We start from the raw sequence: 16,767 nt of genomic DNA on the forward strand, positions 1-16,767 counted from the left end.
AGTATGTATGCAAGAAAGCTAGTCAATTAAAATGGAAATTCATCTGACCCCCCAGCTAAACCTCCCACTTTTAACCAGCTATTCTCATTCCCTTCCCCTCTACCCTCCTGCCACCCATCCTTTGACGACAGCTACATTCATTCCCCCTTCTCCCCTACCTGTCTCTCACCCATTGACCACCTCAATTTCCATTTTAACCGGCTGGCTTTCTTGCCTACGTACTGACTTCTGGCTGCTTTACCACTCCATCCAGGAGACCATCTGCAGTTGCTTCCTCAGTCTGATGAAGGGTGTGTGTGCCCGAAAGCTTGCTGAGAAGAATTTTCCCAACTATTTGAGTTGGTCTAATGAAAGATATCAGATTTACCCAATGAACCTTGTCTGCTTAAAGCTGCAAATGGATTTAAAATCAGTGGGGAGCAGGAAGAAGAGTGGATGCCTCACTCTGGTAGAGAACGAAGACTGGCATGGGAGCAGGAGGTAACCAGCCTGATCCTGCCCTTGGTTGCAAACCCTCACCCGGGGGTGGGGGGGTGCTTGTAGCACTGAGTGCTGTGGGGATCCTTGCTTGCTGAGCAGCCCCACTGCCAGCCCAGTTAGGGGTCTGCTCTAATCTACCATCTCTTTCAGCCCCTGAAGCAAACCTGAGGGCAGAGAGGCTGTCTAAACCCAACCTTCCCCACTACCCTACAGGCACCCAGGCTATGCCGTCTAAGCAGCACCTCTTAGGAAGCAGAGCAGAGATCCTCACCTGAACTCTCAATCTCGCTCAGCTGGAGATTTCAGGCTGAATATTATCCTGGAAAATGCAAGAAAAACATGAACTGGCTCATCCCTCTGCCCAAGTTTCGAAGAGCTTAAGCTGAACGAAAGCTACATTTCCACTTGGTCACACCTTGTAAGTACTTGAGATTTAATGCCCTTGTTTCCCGTTAATCTAAACCAAGTTTCGTACTTATCTTGCCATGAATACTTGAGAATATACCAAGGAGGGCAGGGGGGAAAAAACAGATTCGCATCTTCTTTGTACAGCTGGTGCACAGCTTTACTGAAATTGGGTCTCTTATGCTGGTAATTCCCTAATGCTGACTGATTTCCACAGGGCAAAAAATTGTAGTTTCCTAACGTCAGCAAAAATGAGGATAATTGGCTCCATCAAGCACCTCTCAGCGAGACAGCCTCTTGAAGGGTCCCGCCGTCTTTCGCCCCAAGGGTCGAGACAGGGGGACAGGCGGATGCAGACTGGGGAGCACCGGGAGAACGATGTCAGATGCAGAAGCCTGGAAGGCAGCAGAGGTGATGGGATGAAGTGTGGGAGTAAGAGGAGGAAAGTACAAAAGAAATAACTACGGGTAAATCCCAAACACCGCCGTCATTAGGCTGCACTTTACAGGCAGCTACATCACCTTCGGTGAAGCAACATCAAGACGTGACAATAAGACGCAATGGAAAGAAGATGGAAAAGCCCCAGACTATCCACAGCTAATTGTGATTTCTCACCCATGCCAGGATTTAGATACAGGGAGTAAGGGTTGAGAGAGCGCATCGCTCTCCCATTTCATTGAGTCTGGTTCTCAGCGCGGCGCTGTCTGAGCAGAGATAACGCACGGGTGTTAATGGCAGTTGAAACCAGCAGCTGTACAGGACATGAGCGGATGATGCCTGGGTCTTCTCAGCATCTGAACCAAATTAACAGCATAGGATTGATGCTTTCAGCTTCCCAGTCAGAAAAGGAAAAAGCTTTAGCAGAAGCAACAGGCCAAGAAATCTAAGTCACTATCTGCTGGGTGTCCAGAAAACGAAGCCTCTTGGATTAAAACTTAAAATTAAAATTTTCCTGTTGCATGAGATGATGCCTTTTATTAGAGCAACTAAGAAACTGCACAAAAAAAAAGACACAAAGGCACCCTCATGGACCCAGAGGAACAGATTTCCACCTTCAGCTTCCTCTGTGCAAAATGTTTATTTGCTACCTATGGGGACTTTTTACCATCTTTAAATTTTCCCTGAGCCTGAGGAAGGGCGTGTGGCCGAAAGCTTGCAAAGAAAGATATTTTTTTTGCAATTTCTTAGCTGGTCTAATAAAAGGTCTCATCTCTGAACCAAGAGTTTTGCATTTCTTTTTGCCCCAGACCAACACGATTATCAAATGCATCCCTGTTGCATAAAGCCTTCTTTAGATTTCAAAATGACCTTCTAGCTAGATTTGGGGAAAACCTTCTAGCCAAACCACATTTCTCTTTCACAATGCACTCGGGCTCCCATGCAATGATATGTTTTTGTAGTGTATCCTGAGAAAACTTTGGGAATTGCCCAAGTTGAAATAAAAACCAAAAACAACACTGCACCAGTTCCTCCATGAGGCCATTGATCACCCCAATGTATTAAACACTTGCCTGACCCTGACAGGTCCTGGTCCATAAAAATAATTATTCCTAATAACAAGCAGGGAGCTGGTTTTGAAGTCAGCCATTGTGGTGATTAACAGTTCTGATAGTTTCCATTAGCTTTGATTTGATTCCATTAAACTCCAGCAGCAAACCTTTAATAAGAGTAGTTTCTGATTAAAGACAAGCTAATTAAATGTAGCCCATACAAATCTATAGGGCACTTTAGATTCCCACAATCTGCATGGCCTATGCAGCTGCACTGCTGAAAGATTAAGCTGATACTACAGATTCAAGCACTGTGTTGGGCAAAGACAACAGGCTGTGAAGAAGGAAAAGCTGTAAAATGCTGCCAAAGCTGTGATCACTTGGCTAAGAACAGCTGGCCTGGGGCTGCTGAGACGTGTAACGAAGTTGAATAGAAAAACAGGAGATACACCAAGGCAGGGATGGGGAATCTCTCTACAAAGCAAGGTGGAGGGATGAAGAATGGACTTCCCTGCCCAGTGGATGCGACTCCTAATGGTATCATGGGAGACTTATCTGAGAAGAGCCTTGATAAAAAGGCCTGAGTTCAGAAAAGCATTTAAGCATGTCCCATTGACTTAAGTGGGATTTAACACACATGCTTGAGTGCTTTCCTGACCTTGAATTAGGACCTGATGGATGAGAGTCACAGAGCCCTCAGGAGGGAGTCACTGAATTAGAACCAGGCTGAGACCGACACAAAGGTGAGTCTGGTATCAAAGCGCAGGTCCCTGTTGACTTCAGTAGCGTTTAGGGCTGCTTTATGCCAGCTACTGATGTGCTATATTCAGACTATCCTTTGCTTCCAGGGGCATGTGCTAAACTTAAAGGGAAACCCACCTACTAAAAGGAATCCACGACACAGAGCTAATAGCTTGTGCAGAGATCATGGGGAATTCCCAGACACCATTTGCATCATTGGATAAAATTCGAGAAAAAGTAGAAGAGGCTGCTTCCTTTATGTATATACCAAAAAGCCTACTGACCCCAAAGCCCTGATATTAATTCACTAATGTAAGAGAATCTGGGATTAAGGCTCCCTTAATTCACCCAATTTGGCTTGGCAGGGGGCAGAGAAGATATGTGGTGCGGACACAAGTCGCTATCAGCCGGAGAGAACACAGTATCGTTCATACAAGTTACCATGCAATTACTATAAGGCACAGACAAAATCAGTGTGAATCAGACAAGGGGTGACCCAGCTCAAATGATATCAAGAATGTAGCAGGACCTCCGCTAACGGGCACGTGAGGGTTGTGACACCATCCTGAGATCCTTATACTGACATGGAAAGGTCTTATTTTGGCTTCTGTGGCTGTTCAGGGAGCAGCCCCAATATACCCAAGCAATCTCCTTTTACCTTACCGAGTACCAGGTCAGAGGATTACTTGACTTGCCTCAAACTGGTGGGAGTAAAAGACTGAGTTAACTTTGAAAAGCCCCTGGACTAAGGTCTGGACTCCTGCTGCTGGGCCTCACCCTGAAAGTCTTGCTGCTGGAGTCCTTGGCTGACACCCCGAAACACATCTGCATCCCTCAGCCTTTTCCCTTGCTTTCCTGGAGTTCTGTAATTAGCTTAGATTTCATAGACGTTAGGGCTGGAAGGGACCTCGTGAGATCACTGGATCCAGCCTCCTGCCCATGGGGCAGAAAGTCAGCTGGGGTCAGATGACCCCAGCAGGGTGAGCATCCAGGCAGATGGATATCATCTTAGCAGCATCTTTTCACGCTTGGGAGCACTGACATACTAGCCCATCCATCGGCCAGCAGCTCAGTGTTCCCCGCATCACTTTCCTCTCCCATTCTGAAGACAGCACCAGGAGCAGGGCTGAGCTGCATCGATCCCCTCCTACACCCCTTTACTTCATTCAGGCTACAGCAGAAAACCCTAAATGATATGAAAACCAGATCTTTTGGGCCTAACACAATCCCTGCGGTGGTTCCTCCAATGCTACAAAGTTATCTCAAGCTGCTGCTAGTCCCCAGATATTGAACATCACAGAGCTCTGAAGATGTCTCACTCCATGACGTTGATTGGGGAGGTCTCGATTTTCTCTGCTCTCTGCTGTTGACGTAAACAGACCCCTTGATCCACTTTGCCACCTAGTTTTCCTTAGAAACTTTGGCGCAGATGGCTGAAATGTTCATGCCGCAGTGGTTATTAGATCGTAACATTACCAGTGACGACTTTACATCATTTGTATAGTAACATACTCAGGGCCCCTGCAGCTTGATGCGCTAAAAATTAAGCTATAGATACTAAAAAAGGCTTAAGCAGTTCTTGAAAAGGTTACCTTGCCTTCTGCAGACTGAGTGCACACCAGCTGGGTCTCGCATTGTGAATTCATATAATATATTGCTAGAAACAATAATATCCCATTTGGAATTTTCCTGTTTATGGTGCTATCAAATGTCGCCTTTTCCCCACTTCTAGCAAAATCACCCACTCCATAGTCTCTATTTCAGTGGTTCTTAACCTTTTTAGACTCATGGCACTCTTCAGAAAATGTCAGCTCTTAGTTTTCTACCATGTTTTGACCATGGAAAAATGATAGATCAATTTTTATTGTTGCAAAGAATTTTAAGGAATTAACAAAGACTATTTATGGGCCTGAACCAAAACCTTTCTTCCTCCTCCGGGCACACCTGCTCCCGGGTACAGTCTGGATCCAAAACCCAACTTTGCAGCAAACCTCTCTGTATACAATGGAGCTGGACTCGCTGAGAGGATCTGAACAAACCAGACCTGCCTCAAGTTTGCTATGTAAAACCCAGCGAAGACTGCAGCTCAAATCCAAGAACTACTGAATTACGCAAAGGTATGGTTTACAGTTCACACCGAATGAGCCCAGACAAATGGAACCGCCAGGCAGTTCAAAGCAAATCAGACCGAAATAAAACCCTTCCTCAAAGAAGTCCACGCTGAATTGCATCATCCACAGAGGAGAAGTTTGACATTGTCCCTTATAAGGGTGCTGTGCATTTCCTCCCAAGGGAAGACATTCAAAAAAATCCGGCACACATTATAGAACATGATCTGGCTTAGGGCCAGGATCAAGGGGAAACAGCAACAAAGACATACTCCAGCTCTGGCAGTGTATTTGAAGTACGTTCTCAGAAGCAAAGCACGGGCCACGCAAACCTGAGTCATGACACAGACTGTATTTTCACGAGACAAATCTGTCCATGGCTCAATAGTGAACAGAACAGTTTCATCATTAAACTCCCTTGGAGTCTGCTTTTAAATCCCCTTTATAATTCTCCAATAGTAACTAACAATTTCTACCCGCTTTTTGTTTGGCCCCTGTAAAAAAACAAGCTATTTAACAGTCACATTTATAATCCTCAGCTATGTGGTTGTCATTACCCTGATGGAAAATGTCACACTGCTGCCCAGCATCAGTGTTATGGGTAACGTTATGTGAGATTAAGAACCCTTTAATTTCTTCACATTAAAAAAAACAACAACCCCAAAAACAAAACCCATATGAGTTAAGAGCCATAGCCCCAAAGGGCCTCTGAGCATAGGACTCCTTTGAACTGGGAAGATGCAAGTGGTTAAAAACACCCAGATTTAATCTAACCTCCCCTCCAGTGCAATGGCAAGAACCCCGCGGCCTGATGGAGGCAGGAAGTGTGATCCGATGTGAAGCGGTTGGGGAAAATCGGGGTTGTTTCACGGAGGAAGGCTATATGCTTAAGCACAATTAACAATGCCAAGAACCAATGGAAGAGATTGACAATCCCCACTTCTCCCAGCCACTAGTGGATCTTAAAAGGCTATAGACAGGGGCTCTGTTAAAATGGCCTGGAGACTACTGGTCAGCAAGGAGGAAAGATTGAGAATCCCAAACCCTGGGCTCTTGCCTCTGCTCTGCTGTGGACAGTGCAAATAAGAGTGATTTATACCATTAGCACTCTACACTCCCTTCTAATCCTTACATGGCCAACTGATGCTTGAGCATCAGGAAATCTTGTACTTGCAAAGTACGTGCTATGGAGCAATACAATAGCATGTACTCTGGTGCTGACCTCTTAATTTATACTGTAATATTGATGTCCTTGCAATATTTGGGCCTATCACCAGTATAGAGTCCTATAAACTCATTACAAATTAGTGACGCCCTTTCCAAGCTTATATGCATCAGGGTAATACAGCCTGGTAAGTGGCTGGCAGTCTAAGCGGGGTGTGTACACATGCAGGAATTTTCCCTTGTGCTTTGAAATCCATCCAGCTCTGAAACACTGGGTCAGGCCACTTTGAATCCTTAAAACCAAGGCTGCGCTCACTCCAGCACGACTCCATTTTAAACCTGGTTTTGGCTGAGTGAGTAAGCTATTCAGCCTGAGGGTGTTTAAACTGGCTGTATCATATACCCAGAGGGGTGTCTGTTATGCCAACACAGAGTTCCTCTATACTTGACCCCCACACTTTCACAGTCTCATTTCCTAACAATCGATCAAGATTTTCACACTGCTGCCATCACCGTGGTAGTCGATTTGCTTTCTGTAATGCAAGGGTACAATTACCTACCTCTCCGGGTGCTACAAGAGTTCATTGACACAGTTGAGAGGGTAGGATGAGAGCTGCTATCATTGTGCGAAGTGCTAACAGAAGTTCACATTTCTCATGAATCACAATTATCCCCCATGCCACCGCATTCGATATAATTACAGGTCTGTCAAGAGCTCTGTAGGTGCACAGGGATGTCTGCAGACAAGATGTGGGGGATGAAAGGTCCCTGCCCTAAATATATAAGTTCTTCAGAGCAAGGGCTGTCTCTTGATATGTGCACCTACAGATCCCAGACAACGGGGCCCAGATCTGCCTGGCCTTCGGGGACCTGCAGTAAGATGAACAACAACAGATCACGGGTGGGCTTTGTGAAGCCACCTCGCCTCTTATTTAATTCTGAGACCAAACCTCTTTGGCAGCTTTGAAAACATCAGGCCAAATGATGTATGGCCTGATACACAGCGTCCAGGGCTTTGGATAGGGACAGCAGTTGTAAGATCACTCCTGTGTGGGCCTGTTTAAGCTAGGGATTTACATATCACTAGGACCATGTGGTTAGGACCTCATAATCCTTCATGCACAATCCCCATATTACACGTGGGACAATGAGACGCAGAGACTAAAATGACTTACCCAAAGTTAAGCTGAAAGGAAACCGAGCCAGTGGCTTCCAAGTTCCAGGCTATTGCCTGAATCACTGAGCAATCCTTGGTCTCTAATCACCTTCATAGCTACTGTGCCCTTTCTTTGATTAGATGCCACTAAGGATGCAAGCATTTTGACACAGCGCCATAAAATAAGACCTGAAAATATTTAGCCTAATATAGCCTGGCTCACCCAAGCCCATGTGGTGTGAGAAGCCCAGGCTGTAAATATTCATTAAATAAGCAGAGATCTTAATATAGAAACTCATGAAGTCAAGTACTCTTAAAGCCCCCTCACTTCTTTTCAAACAACCAGCCAATGAAGATAAATTTGGTGAGGCTGAACACTTGTATTTCCAGGCAAGGCTCTAAATCTCACTTGGAGAAGGAAAAGGAAAAAAAAAAAAAAAAGAATCACATGTTTCACTGTTTATAATCTCTGCAGAAAGACGTGGGCCAGCATTTCGTTGTCCTAATTCCCAGTCTCATAACTGTCAGATTATGAAACTGCAGACTATAAGCCTCTGGAGTTTATAGAAAAACACCTCTTTGCTCTCTGCCGCCACTTTAAGCGGATGAACTAATAAAAACAAGATTCCCTATTCTTTCCAAGTGCCTGGAAGAAAGGAATTTGGAACGGTAGTAGTTTCCAAAAGTTGTCAAGAGAAGCTGCCACCCACCATGCCCGGCCAACTTCAATTCATTCCCCGCAGCCCCTTGCACCAACCTTAGGGTCCCCTCTACCCTCCAACAGGGTTTGCATCTTAGTCGGTCTGAAATCTTACCGTGGTGTGTCCCGAGAATCAGTGCGTCAGGGCTGGCAATACCTTGAAATAATTGCTTTTAAATAGCTGGAAAAGGGAAGAAGAGCATGTAGCGGAGGCTTCCTCGTGGCATGCCTGGGAAGGAACAAGCTGGCACTAGGACAGTCTTGACTGTACATGACATACCCATGCTGCTGCCAGGCCAATATAGTCTCAATGAGGGAGCTTTCATGTATGGCTGTAGCAGAAATAGCTTTTGCAGAGCCTCCTCTTTCTCAGGGCCAGGGGTCCATCATTTGGATTAACAGCATCTCCAGCTGCACTGGAAACGAACCCATACATGCAGGGATTATGGAGCTTTCAAGAGAAATTTTCCAAAGGAAGGGGAGAAGCTTGTGTGAGTGTGAACAGGTTTTGGGCAAACACACACAAGGCAACTGCCTGGGTAAGTGTTGCAGGTGCAACTCCTCGTGGGCACCAACCTTTGGAAATCTTCCCTTGGATGGTTTGCAGTTGACTAAACTAAAACAAAGAGGTGAGATGCATAGATGAGGCTGTAGTTCTGCCTTTACCTTTGGGAATATGAACTTTGCATTCGCTTCCTGCTTTGCTCCCAGGTCCCCATAAAAAGACCATCTAGATATCATAAAAACAAATGATGAGTCTGTAATGCAATCAGTCCCCTTCTCACTCCGCTATAAGACATTTTCCAGGAAGGTCACCGAACAAAAGCGAGACAGCCGCTGACTGATCCTACCTGTAGGACTTCAGAGTGCATCTCTGTTTAATGCATACTGAAAACGAAGGTTAACCAGCCACATTGTATTAGGAGTTCATAGACAACGTGCTGGCTTGAAGGGACACATTTAGCACACTGAGTGGGTCCGCGACTCCCTACTGCTTAGTCACTGAGGCATTAATACTACAGGACGACGTTGGAATCCGGGATTCTGTCGGCACCGTTTGGTTTGCAAGCATTATGCTGACACTGGGAGCTATAAACAGCAGAAGAAACTGCTTCTGCAGCCAACTGCAAATGACCATACAAATACAAAAATGTGATAGGAAAAGAAAGAAAGCAACAACAGTGACTCGAAATGCAAAGGAGTTCCCAGAAAATGCTGGCTCTCAGCATTGTGCCTGGGGTGGGAAGCTGGAAGTTTCCCCGAGCAATACGTGAAAAGGATCTCTCCCTCCGAACATGTTTCCTAATCCCCCATCAGACGAGGGCCGTTTGCTACAGCGTGCTCCTCTATCAATTTGGCCAACGAAAGATCTGCGGCCACGGGGGTTTTGCAAAAATGTAAGCACACAGCATCTGTGCCCTTTCACCAAAATGCAGCCTAGAACATGCCAGCCAAAACCAAATAATCACGTCCTCGCACACGTACACGTCAGTAATATATCCGCAGCTAAATTTTCAAAAGTGCAATCAGATGCTTAACTCAGTGTTATATAAAAACCAGGTGTGGGACTGTTTGCAGTCAGAAAACTGTCAAGGAAAACACAGACTGAAGGAAGGCCCCGTTGGAAAATCAAAACCTTGACGTTCTTATGGAGAGGTTTTAAAAAGCAGAACGAGACTGCAAATTCTCTTCGAAAAAACTAGCGTGGGAGAAAGGTCTGTGAGGTGGTACGTGTATTATAGGCTGGGGCAGAGGCAGTTTCTGGCCTTCAAGGACTGAGGTGAAAGGGGCAGATGGCTAGAGGCACTGAAATACATGTTCTCTGGATTTGCAGGATCCACTGGGGAGGCAGAGCATCATTTGTTACATCCTCTCCAGGGGATCAGCAATAAAACAGTCTTATGTGCTTCCAGCTGCATTGACCCCAAAGTCTCCTGGCCTTGGGCAACACTGCTGAGCTTGCTATACAAGACCAAAGCAAATTACACGGTAAAATTGGTCCCTCTTGTTGACCACCTCACTAGAGGAGCCAGGAACCAATTATTCACTCAGCCCTAAAGGTGATCTCTATGTGAAAGGGCTAAGTCACGTTGGCAGGGAGCGGATGGGAATAACTCACCTTGCCACTGACGGTGAGGGGGCACGTAAGAGAACTTCAGCATCCAGAGAGTTCACAAACAACCCCCATTTACCAACGATCAACTCAGGCAAATGAGACAAGTCAAACCCCAACCAGTCCTGGGCCAACGTGGGCTGATTCTAGGGTGATTCAGGTGCAAAACCAATGCAGTACTGAAATCTCTGCACTTAGCAGCAGGCCTTTCATTCATGTTCTGCTGTGCAAAAGGCGGAGGCTGAGTCCCTTCCATGTGTCCTCACTGTCTTTAGGTTCTGGCTCTGTCTGAAGCCATTTCAAAAAACTACCAACTTGTGGGAGGTAACTGGCCTCTGAAAGTACAGCTGCCTGGGAGGGTGTGGGATGAGATTTTGGTTTGCTTTGCTTTGCTTTCCCAAGTGAATTCAGCACTCAAGATAAGTGTCAAGACTGACAGAAGTGGGAACCGAAGTTCTGTGCTAAAGGAAAGGAGGGCTTGTCTGCACCATTAAAGCGCCAGGCTAGGGAGCTCTGCACAGCACGTCCGATCCATGCACGTTTGCTCCGAAAGAGATGTAAAGCAGTGACCCTTAGTGCAATGTGGAGCACCAGCCAAAAGGCTCACCATCTCGGGCATGCTTGTGCCCAGTATTGCACAAAAGGTAGATAATGCAACGTGTATTTCGGGGTGGAGCACGCATGGGACAGACAACGCGCACTTCACTGAGGCATCCCCTATCATGGTCCCTTGATGGTGTAGGCATGACGGACCTGACAATGGGAGCATCTTCAAGCCTCTCTGCTGCTACTGCCAGCATTGATACCAACTGGGGCCTGAACCCAGCTCAGATCCCAGCTCTCCATCCTTCTGAGGTGGTTTGCACTGGACAGCTTGGGCACTTCTCTAGCTTTACTTTGACCCTGGCTTTTTGCCCTGTCCAGTTGAACGGGATGCTCGTTACACGAAGAGCTGTCACGGACAAAAAGCTACATTCCCCAAGTGGATCTGACAAGCAAATGAAGGGTGCCCTGGGTTTCAGCTACTACCAAGTCTGCTTTTGCCTATAGATAACTGGAGATTTTAGAGAAAGCATAAGTCAAAGAGCATCCATGCGTGTTCCCAACAGAAGGCGATTAGTGCCTGTGAATGCTGCCTGACAGACAGGCCAAGGCTTCTCTTTGTACAAATACTAGTTACAGCCAAAGTGGCTGCAGGCAAGTTCCCCATGCTGTCCTGCCAATGGAGCTGACCTGGAGAAGCCATCACGAAGGGTGGGAGGAGAGTTCAGTCTCTGCGGCCCATTAAATATGCAGCCTTTTAGCTGAAGCTGCCAAGAAGAGCTCTGCCGTGTGCCAATTTCTTTTTGCGAGGAGGACACCTGCTCATTGGGAACTGGACTGATTCCCATCAAACTCACTTCAGACAGGCTCCCAAACAACCCTCCCAGGGAAACAACGTTCAAACCTATCAGCCTGGGCTGGATGCAATGCATAGGTAAAAGGCTCTGCAGCCCCCTCACCAAACCGGGACCCCAAAACTAACAGAGAAAGGAAGCAATTCCCGGTAGTGCATTGGGTTGGTTGCCCTGTAGCTCATCTTAGCTTCAGGTACCAACAGATGATAAAAATTAAGCCGGGGAGAGCAAGAAACTAAGCAGAGATCAACACGACTCATGTTGCTTAAGGCATGTAATGCCATCAACTGGGCTACGCAAGCAAGAGATTGCACAATGAACTGTCCAGTGGTGCTTACCTGCTCGTGGTACTCAATCCCCATGCTGAGGGTGTTGATCAGGATGGCGATCATGATCCCGCGCCCAAAGTACTTGCTGTCCACAATCTTCCTGAACGTTTCGCACACTATGTTCCAGAACACCAAGAACCGGCTCATTTTCTTGCCCCTGATTTCCCCTCGCTGAGGGTCCCGCCGGTCACTGTAGTGGGCGTCCTGGGTGAATTCATACACTCCCTCGCTGTCCGAGTCCGCCGCCTCGTTGTCCACGAGCTCCGGGTCATTAGCCAGAGTCTTGATGCAGTAGGGGCAGCTGTCTGGGTTGCAGGAACCACTGTCCAGTTTCCCACACTGGCTCGTAATCTTGCAAGAACTCTGACAGGCACCTGAAACGGGAACAAGCCAAGGTGAGATGTACATGCTCCCTGGATGCAGGGCCAGGGAAGCTAAGGGGTCAAATGAAGGGAACTCCTCATTCCTCTTATTTTATGCGACAAATGCCATCTAGCTCCTCAGGGTAAAGGCTGACAGCGGTCGGCTGCGTCTCCGTGCTGGAAGCCTGCATGTACGCCATAGGGAAGTTATATGTTCTGCTCCCTTAAACCATGCACAGGCTGGAAATATCTTATCGACCTCAGCGGCTGCTCAGTTTCCTCTCCCCCCTCCTGGAACATTTTTGCTCTGTTTTCTAGTAGCAATAGGGTTAATTCTCAGCCACTTACCAAATGCGCAAGCCAGCCTCTGTCTACTCTCCTGGTCTGGGGCTGTTTGCTCCTCAGAGCAGGAATTGTCTTCCTCAGGTGTTGAGAAAGGACCTAACACCTAGTGATCCCAAGGCAAATAAATAATACAGCATGTTCCCTGGCCTGAGGGCCTTCCAATAAAAAGAAATATCTTCTACTAGATACCAGTGCCTTTGAATTCCCCCATTCTGCGTGCCCCAAGCTGCTGCAGTGGGTTAAACAAGATCATGCAAACCCATGTTTCTTGCCTTTAGATACTAAGGGGATTTCTGTTGCCCACAGTCAGACATATTCACCAGCCAAGGATTCCTAACCACCTCATTATACCTTTGGCCATTAAGGCTAACACAAAGCAATCAGCTCCTCCAGCACCTGGTGTGTTAGGCGTTGTAATTAGAGAGTGTGCAGCAGCCAACAAGCTGCTTTCATACTCCTGCTGTTTGCTGATACTTCAAAATTACCAGCTTTCCCCTAAGCACACAACTCAAATCGCTCGGCACAATGGCAGCTCCCAGCTGACAGATGGTCCCCTTGGTTCACGATCTGAACAGGATATTCTCTTACAAATGCCGTCTGGCTGCAGGTGGCAGGGAGGGAGGGTGTTGCAAAAGTGTGCTCTTGATTGATCCACAAGCCCACGAACTAGTTTAACTAAAAACCCAGTGCCTTCCAACCTCATCCCGAAATCAGTTTTAAAGCCTAAGTCAGTTCTCTCTTGTGAGATTGTGGAATCACTGGCCAACTACATCTGGTTCAAGCATATGTGCTGGAAGGGTGAACTAAGTGTTTCTGCTTGGGACTGATGTTGGACCTAGCACTCATCTTATAAAAGATGGGTCCTAGAAAGGCTTCCAGATGTTGGAGTTGAGAGAATCTGAACAGATTTGGGTGTGCTCTGCATCCTTGGGATGGGGAGGGAGAAGGAATGTCTTATGACATAGGTATGACCCCGGGATTTGGGAAACCTGGATTTGATGTCAGGCTCTGCCACAGACTGCCTACAGGATTCTCAGCTAGGGCCTGATTTTCAAGGCCAAGCACCTCTGCATTTGATATTGCCTTGCATTAGACATGTAGATGGTCAGCAGCTCTAAAAATCTGACATTTAATTTCTCTACACTTCTGTAAAATGGGACTAACACTCAAAGGCGTGTTATGAAGATAAAGTCTTTCTGGTATGTGAGGCACTTGGGTACTAGAGAATCAGGGATTCATGTCGGTACCTAGAGGGACCTGAGCACCAAGCGGTGGAGAGTGCAGCCAGCATAATCACTCAAGTTTCCTTGGGTGCATTCGGTGGACTGTAAGATGCTGACTGGCCTTACCCGGAAAGCCATCTCCTTTATCAGTAACGTGGACTGAAAAGAATCCTGGAAAGATTCAGTGGAAAGAAAAAAATTAGGACTTCTCTCTTACTCCAGAAACACAATCAGTGGCTGATCCTCAGTCCCAACACTCACCGGTGCTCTGGTTCTCCAGGAGCTTGTGCATGGTGCTGTATGGCCCAGGAGGTATGTTGAGGTTTGTTAGCGTGCCAGCCCCAGGGTTAGCTGCCAGTTCTCCTAAGCTTTTCTCCTTCAGCATCTCATGGGAGGTACTGGGGTGTACGGTGGGGTAGACTTTCCAGCCAACCATACTCTTGGGGACCCCCTCTGGGCTCGGTAAGCTGAGGCCAGGCTGAGGGAGGGATGACCTGCAACGGATTGGCTCAAAGTGGCAATCGGCATGGTAGATGCTGTGGACTGATTCTGTGTTGCTGGAAGCACCATGGAGATTAGGCGTCGAGGGAGGAAGCATTAGCCTGTTGGTACTATTGGGGAGGGAACTGGTTTCCACATCACTGATCTCAGGGCTGGCACGTGGTGCCTGCAGGTTCCCATTGCCCATGTGATAGTGATGGTGGTGGTGATGGTGATGGTGAATTAGATGGTGCACAGATGATCTTTTCCTTTGACGATGTTTGCAGGGCTGCCTATCAGCCCCGTTCTTATTCCCAGGGCTGGAGAGGAGCCCCATTTTCAACCCTGCTGCTCTATAAGCTTCAACCAGCTGTTTGCTGGCCTTCCGGGTAACATAAACCAAATATTTGAGAAGTTCATCATAGCAGCTCCCTGGCTCGGAAAAACTGGCCAGCGTGCTGGCATTGGACAAGTAACGGACCCGCTGCTCCTTCATCAGCTGACTCTCCCGCTGCTTGGTTTCTGAGAACTGGGTTGCTATGACCACTAAGCAGAGGTTGATCATGAAGAAGGACCCCACCTAAAGGGGAACAAAACATGCTATCAGTCCCAGAGAGAGGCAGAGGCAGGAGCTTCTAAGCACGTAAAGCAAAGCGGGCATCAGGAACCTAGCCCGCTTGCCCATGGGAAAACCAGCATCACACAGACAACCCCTGTCCCAGAGAGCTCACAAGATATAGAGAGAAGGGACAGGTGGATAAACAGATGTGTGTGTGTGAGTTGGGGTGAGGGCAAAGTGGAGGCGAGGGAAGCCAGTGCAAAGACACAGAGTAGGGCAGGGGTGGGCAAAATGCGGCCCGGGGGCCGGATGCGACCTGCCAGGCCATTCTATCTGGCCCGCGAGGCCTCTAAAAAATTTAGAAAATTAATATTTATCTGCCCTGGGCTGCCTGTCATGCAGTCCTCGATGGCTTGCCAAAACTCAGTAAGCGGCCCTCTGCCCAAAATAATTGCCCGCCCCTGGAGTAGGGTGTGTTGACTAGGAGCGTTTGCACGTCAGAGCATGGAGACAGGTCACGACTGAAGCTGATGCACAAGAGGCAAAGATGAATCTCTCAGCAAAGCGGGGCAAGGACGGATATATCAGCAAAGCTGAAAGATCACACTCCCGCTGACTCATTTTGCTGGGTACCGCCTCTCAGAATCCACACCCGGGGGACTCCCACGCCAGGGCTCCAGGGATGACGCCATAGATCAAAGAGGAGGGAAGATTTATTTTGACAAAAAGATTTTGCTTTTTTAAGATCTTGTTTTTCTGTCTCAGCACTTGTAATTACCACAATTAGTGGCATTAGGATGAATACACTGAGCCCTACTGATAGGAGTGTTTTTCCTGGCAGCATGTGGGTGGCTTGTGAACAGATCCCCTTCTTTGTTAACTGGATTTGTGGGGATATTGTTACCCAGGAACATCAGCTGCCTCTCTCCTAGAATGTGATATTTTATTCCAATTTAAGATACCATTAGGTTCTGCTTTCAATTGGTTCCCAGCACTATTCAGCCCGAATGATAAACAACTGGATTTACTCCAGTCTCTGTTAACCTATTAGAAAACCTGGCCACATGCTAGCAATGCTCCCAGTTCAGCACATGGCAAAGTGCTCTTTCTTTCTCCTTTATTCTCCATACTCTTGGATTCACAAAGGACATTTTGCAGGTCAGGAAAAACTATCACTGTTCATGAAAAGAAGTGTCTAGATGAGTCAGGGAAACAACCTCTTACTTCCACACCACTGGTTCAGCTGCAGCCCTGAGCTGGTAATGACCATAAATCATCACAGTAGTGTTTGATGGCTGATATGCCAGGATCTACTAGTCCACGGCCTAGTAGGCTGGAGACCATATTGAAGACACTTTCCCAGTTGCCACCCTTAATGGGATGGCATGAGACATGGGAGGCTGAGCTAGACCAACCTTTTGGAAAGTTGGGACTGGGGTTCAGCCACCTTTGAGCAAAGAGGGCTCTGGACTTTTCATACAGTTACAACAGGGGGGGGTTTTTTGGTCAAGAAGGGAGTGAATTTGGAAGATTATTATACCGGAAGAACACAAAAAATTTGGCACCCTTCACCAGCAAAGCAGTCAGTCACTCTTTGAGGTTTTGTTCTTTTTATTTAAAATGCAAGCAGAAGACAAGGGACCTATGGCAAAAGCAGAAGGGAGGATGAGGAGGGTGACCTCTTACACTGTAGGAAGAAGTAAGCCCAGCGTAGA

The 16,767-nt window shown here is 47.2% G+C and overlaps 1 protein-coding gene across 5 annotated transcripts in view; it reads right to left on the reverse strand.

Moving 5' to 3' along the window:
• Positions 1-16,767, reverse strand: part of CACNA1G (calcium voltage-gated channel subunit alpha1 G) — a 346,031-nt gene that overhangs the window by 184,452 nt on the left and 144,812 nt on the right. For all 5 annotated transcript variants that reach the window (XM_059732103.1, XM_059732101.1, XM_059732102.1 and 2 more), the window contains exons 8-9: positions 14,275-15,073; positions 12,093-12,457 (exon numbers count right to left, since the gene is read on the reverse strand). In XM_059732103.1, coding sequence (XP_059588086.1) covers positions 12,093-12,457; positions 14,275-15,073 — 1,164 coding nt within the window. The remainder of the gene's footprint in view (positions 1-12,092; positions 12,458-14,274; positions 15,074-16,767) is intronic.

This window comes from Alligator mississippiensis, chromosome 8 (genome assembly GCF_030867095.1).
Source record: "Alligator mississippiensis isolate rAllMis1 chromosome 8, rAllMis1, whole genome shotgun sequence".
Classification (NCBI taxonomy): domain Eukaryota; kingdom Metazoa; phylum Chordata; order Crocodylia; family Alligatoridae; genus Alligator; species Alligator mississippiensis.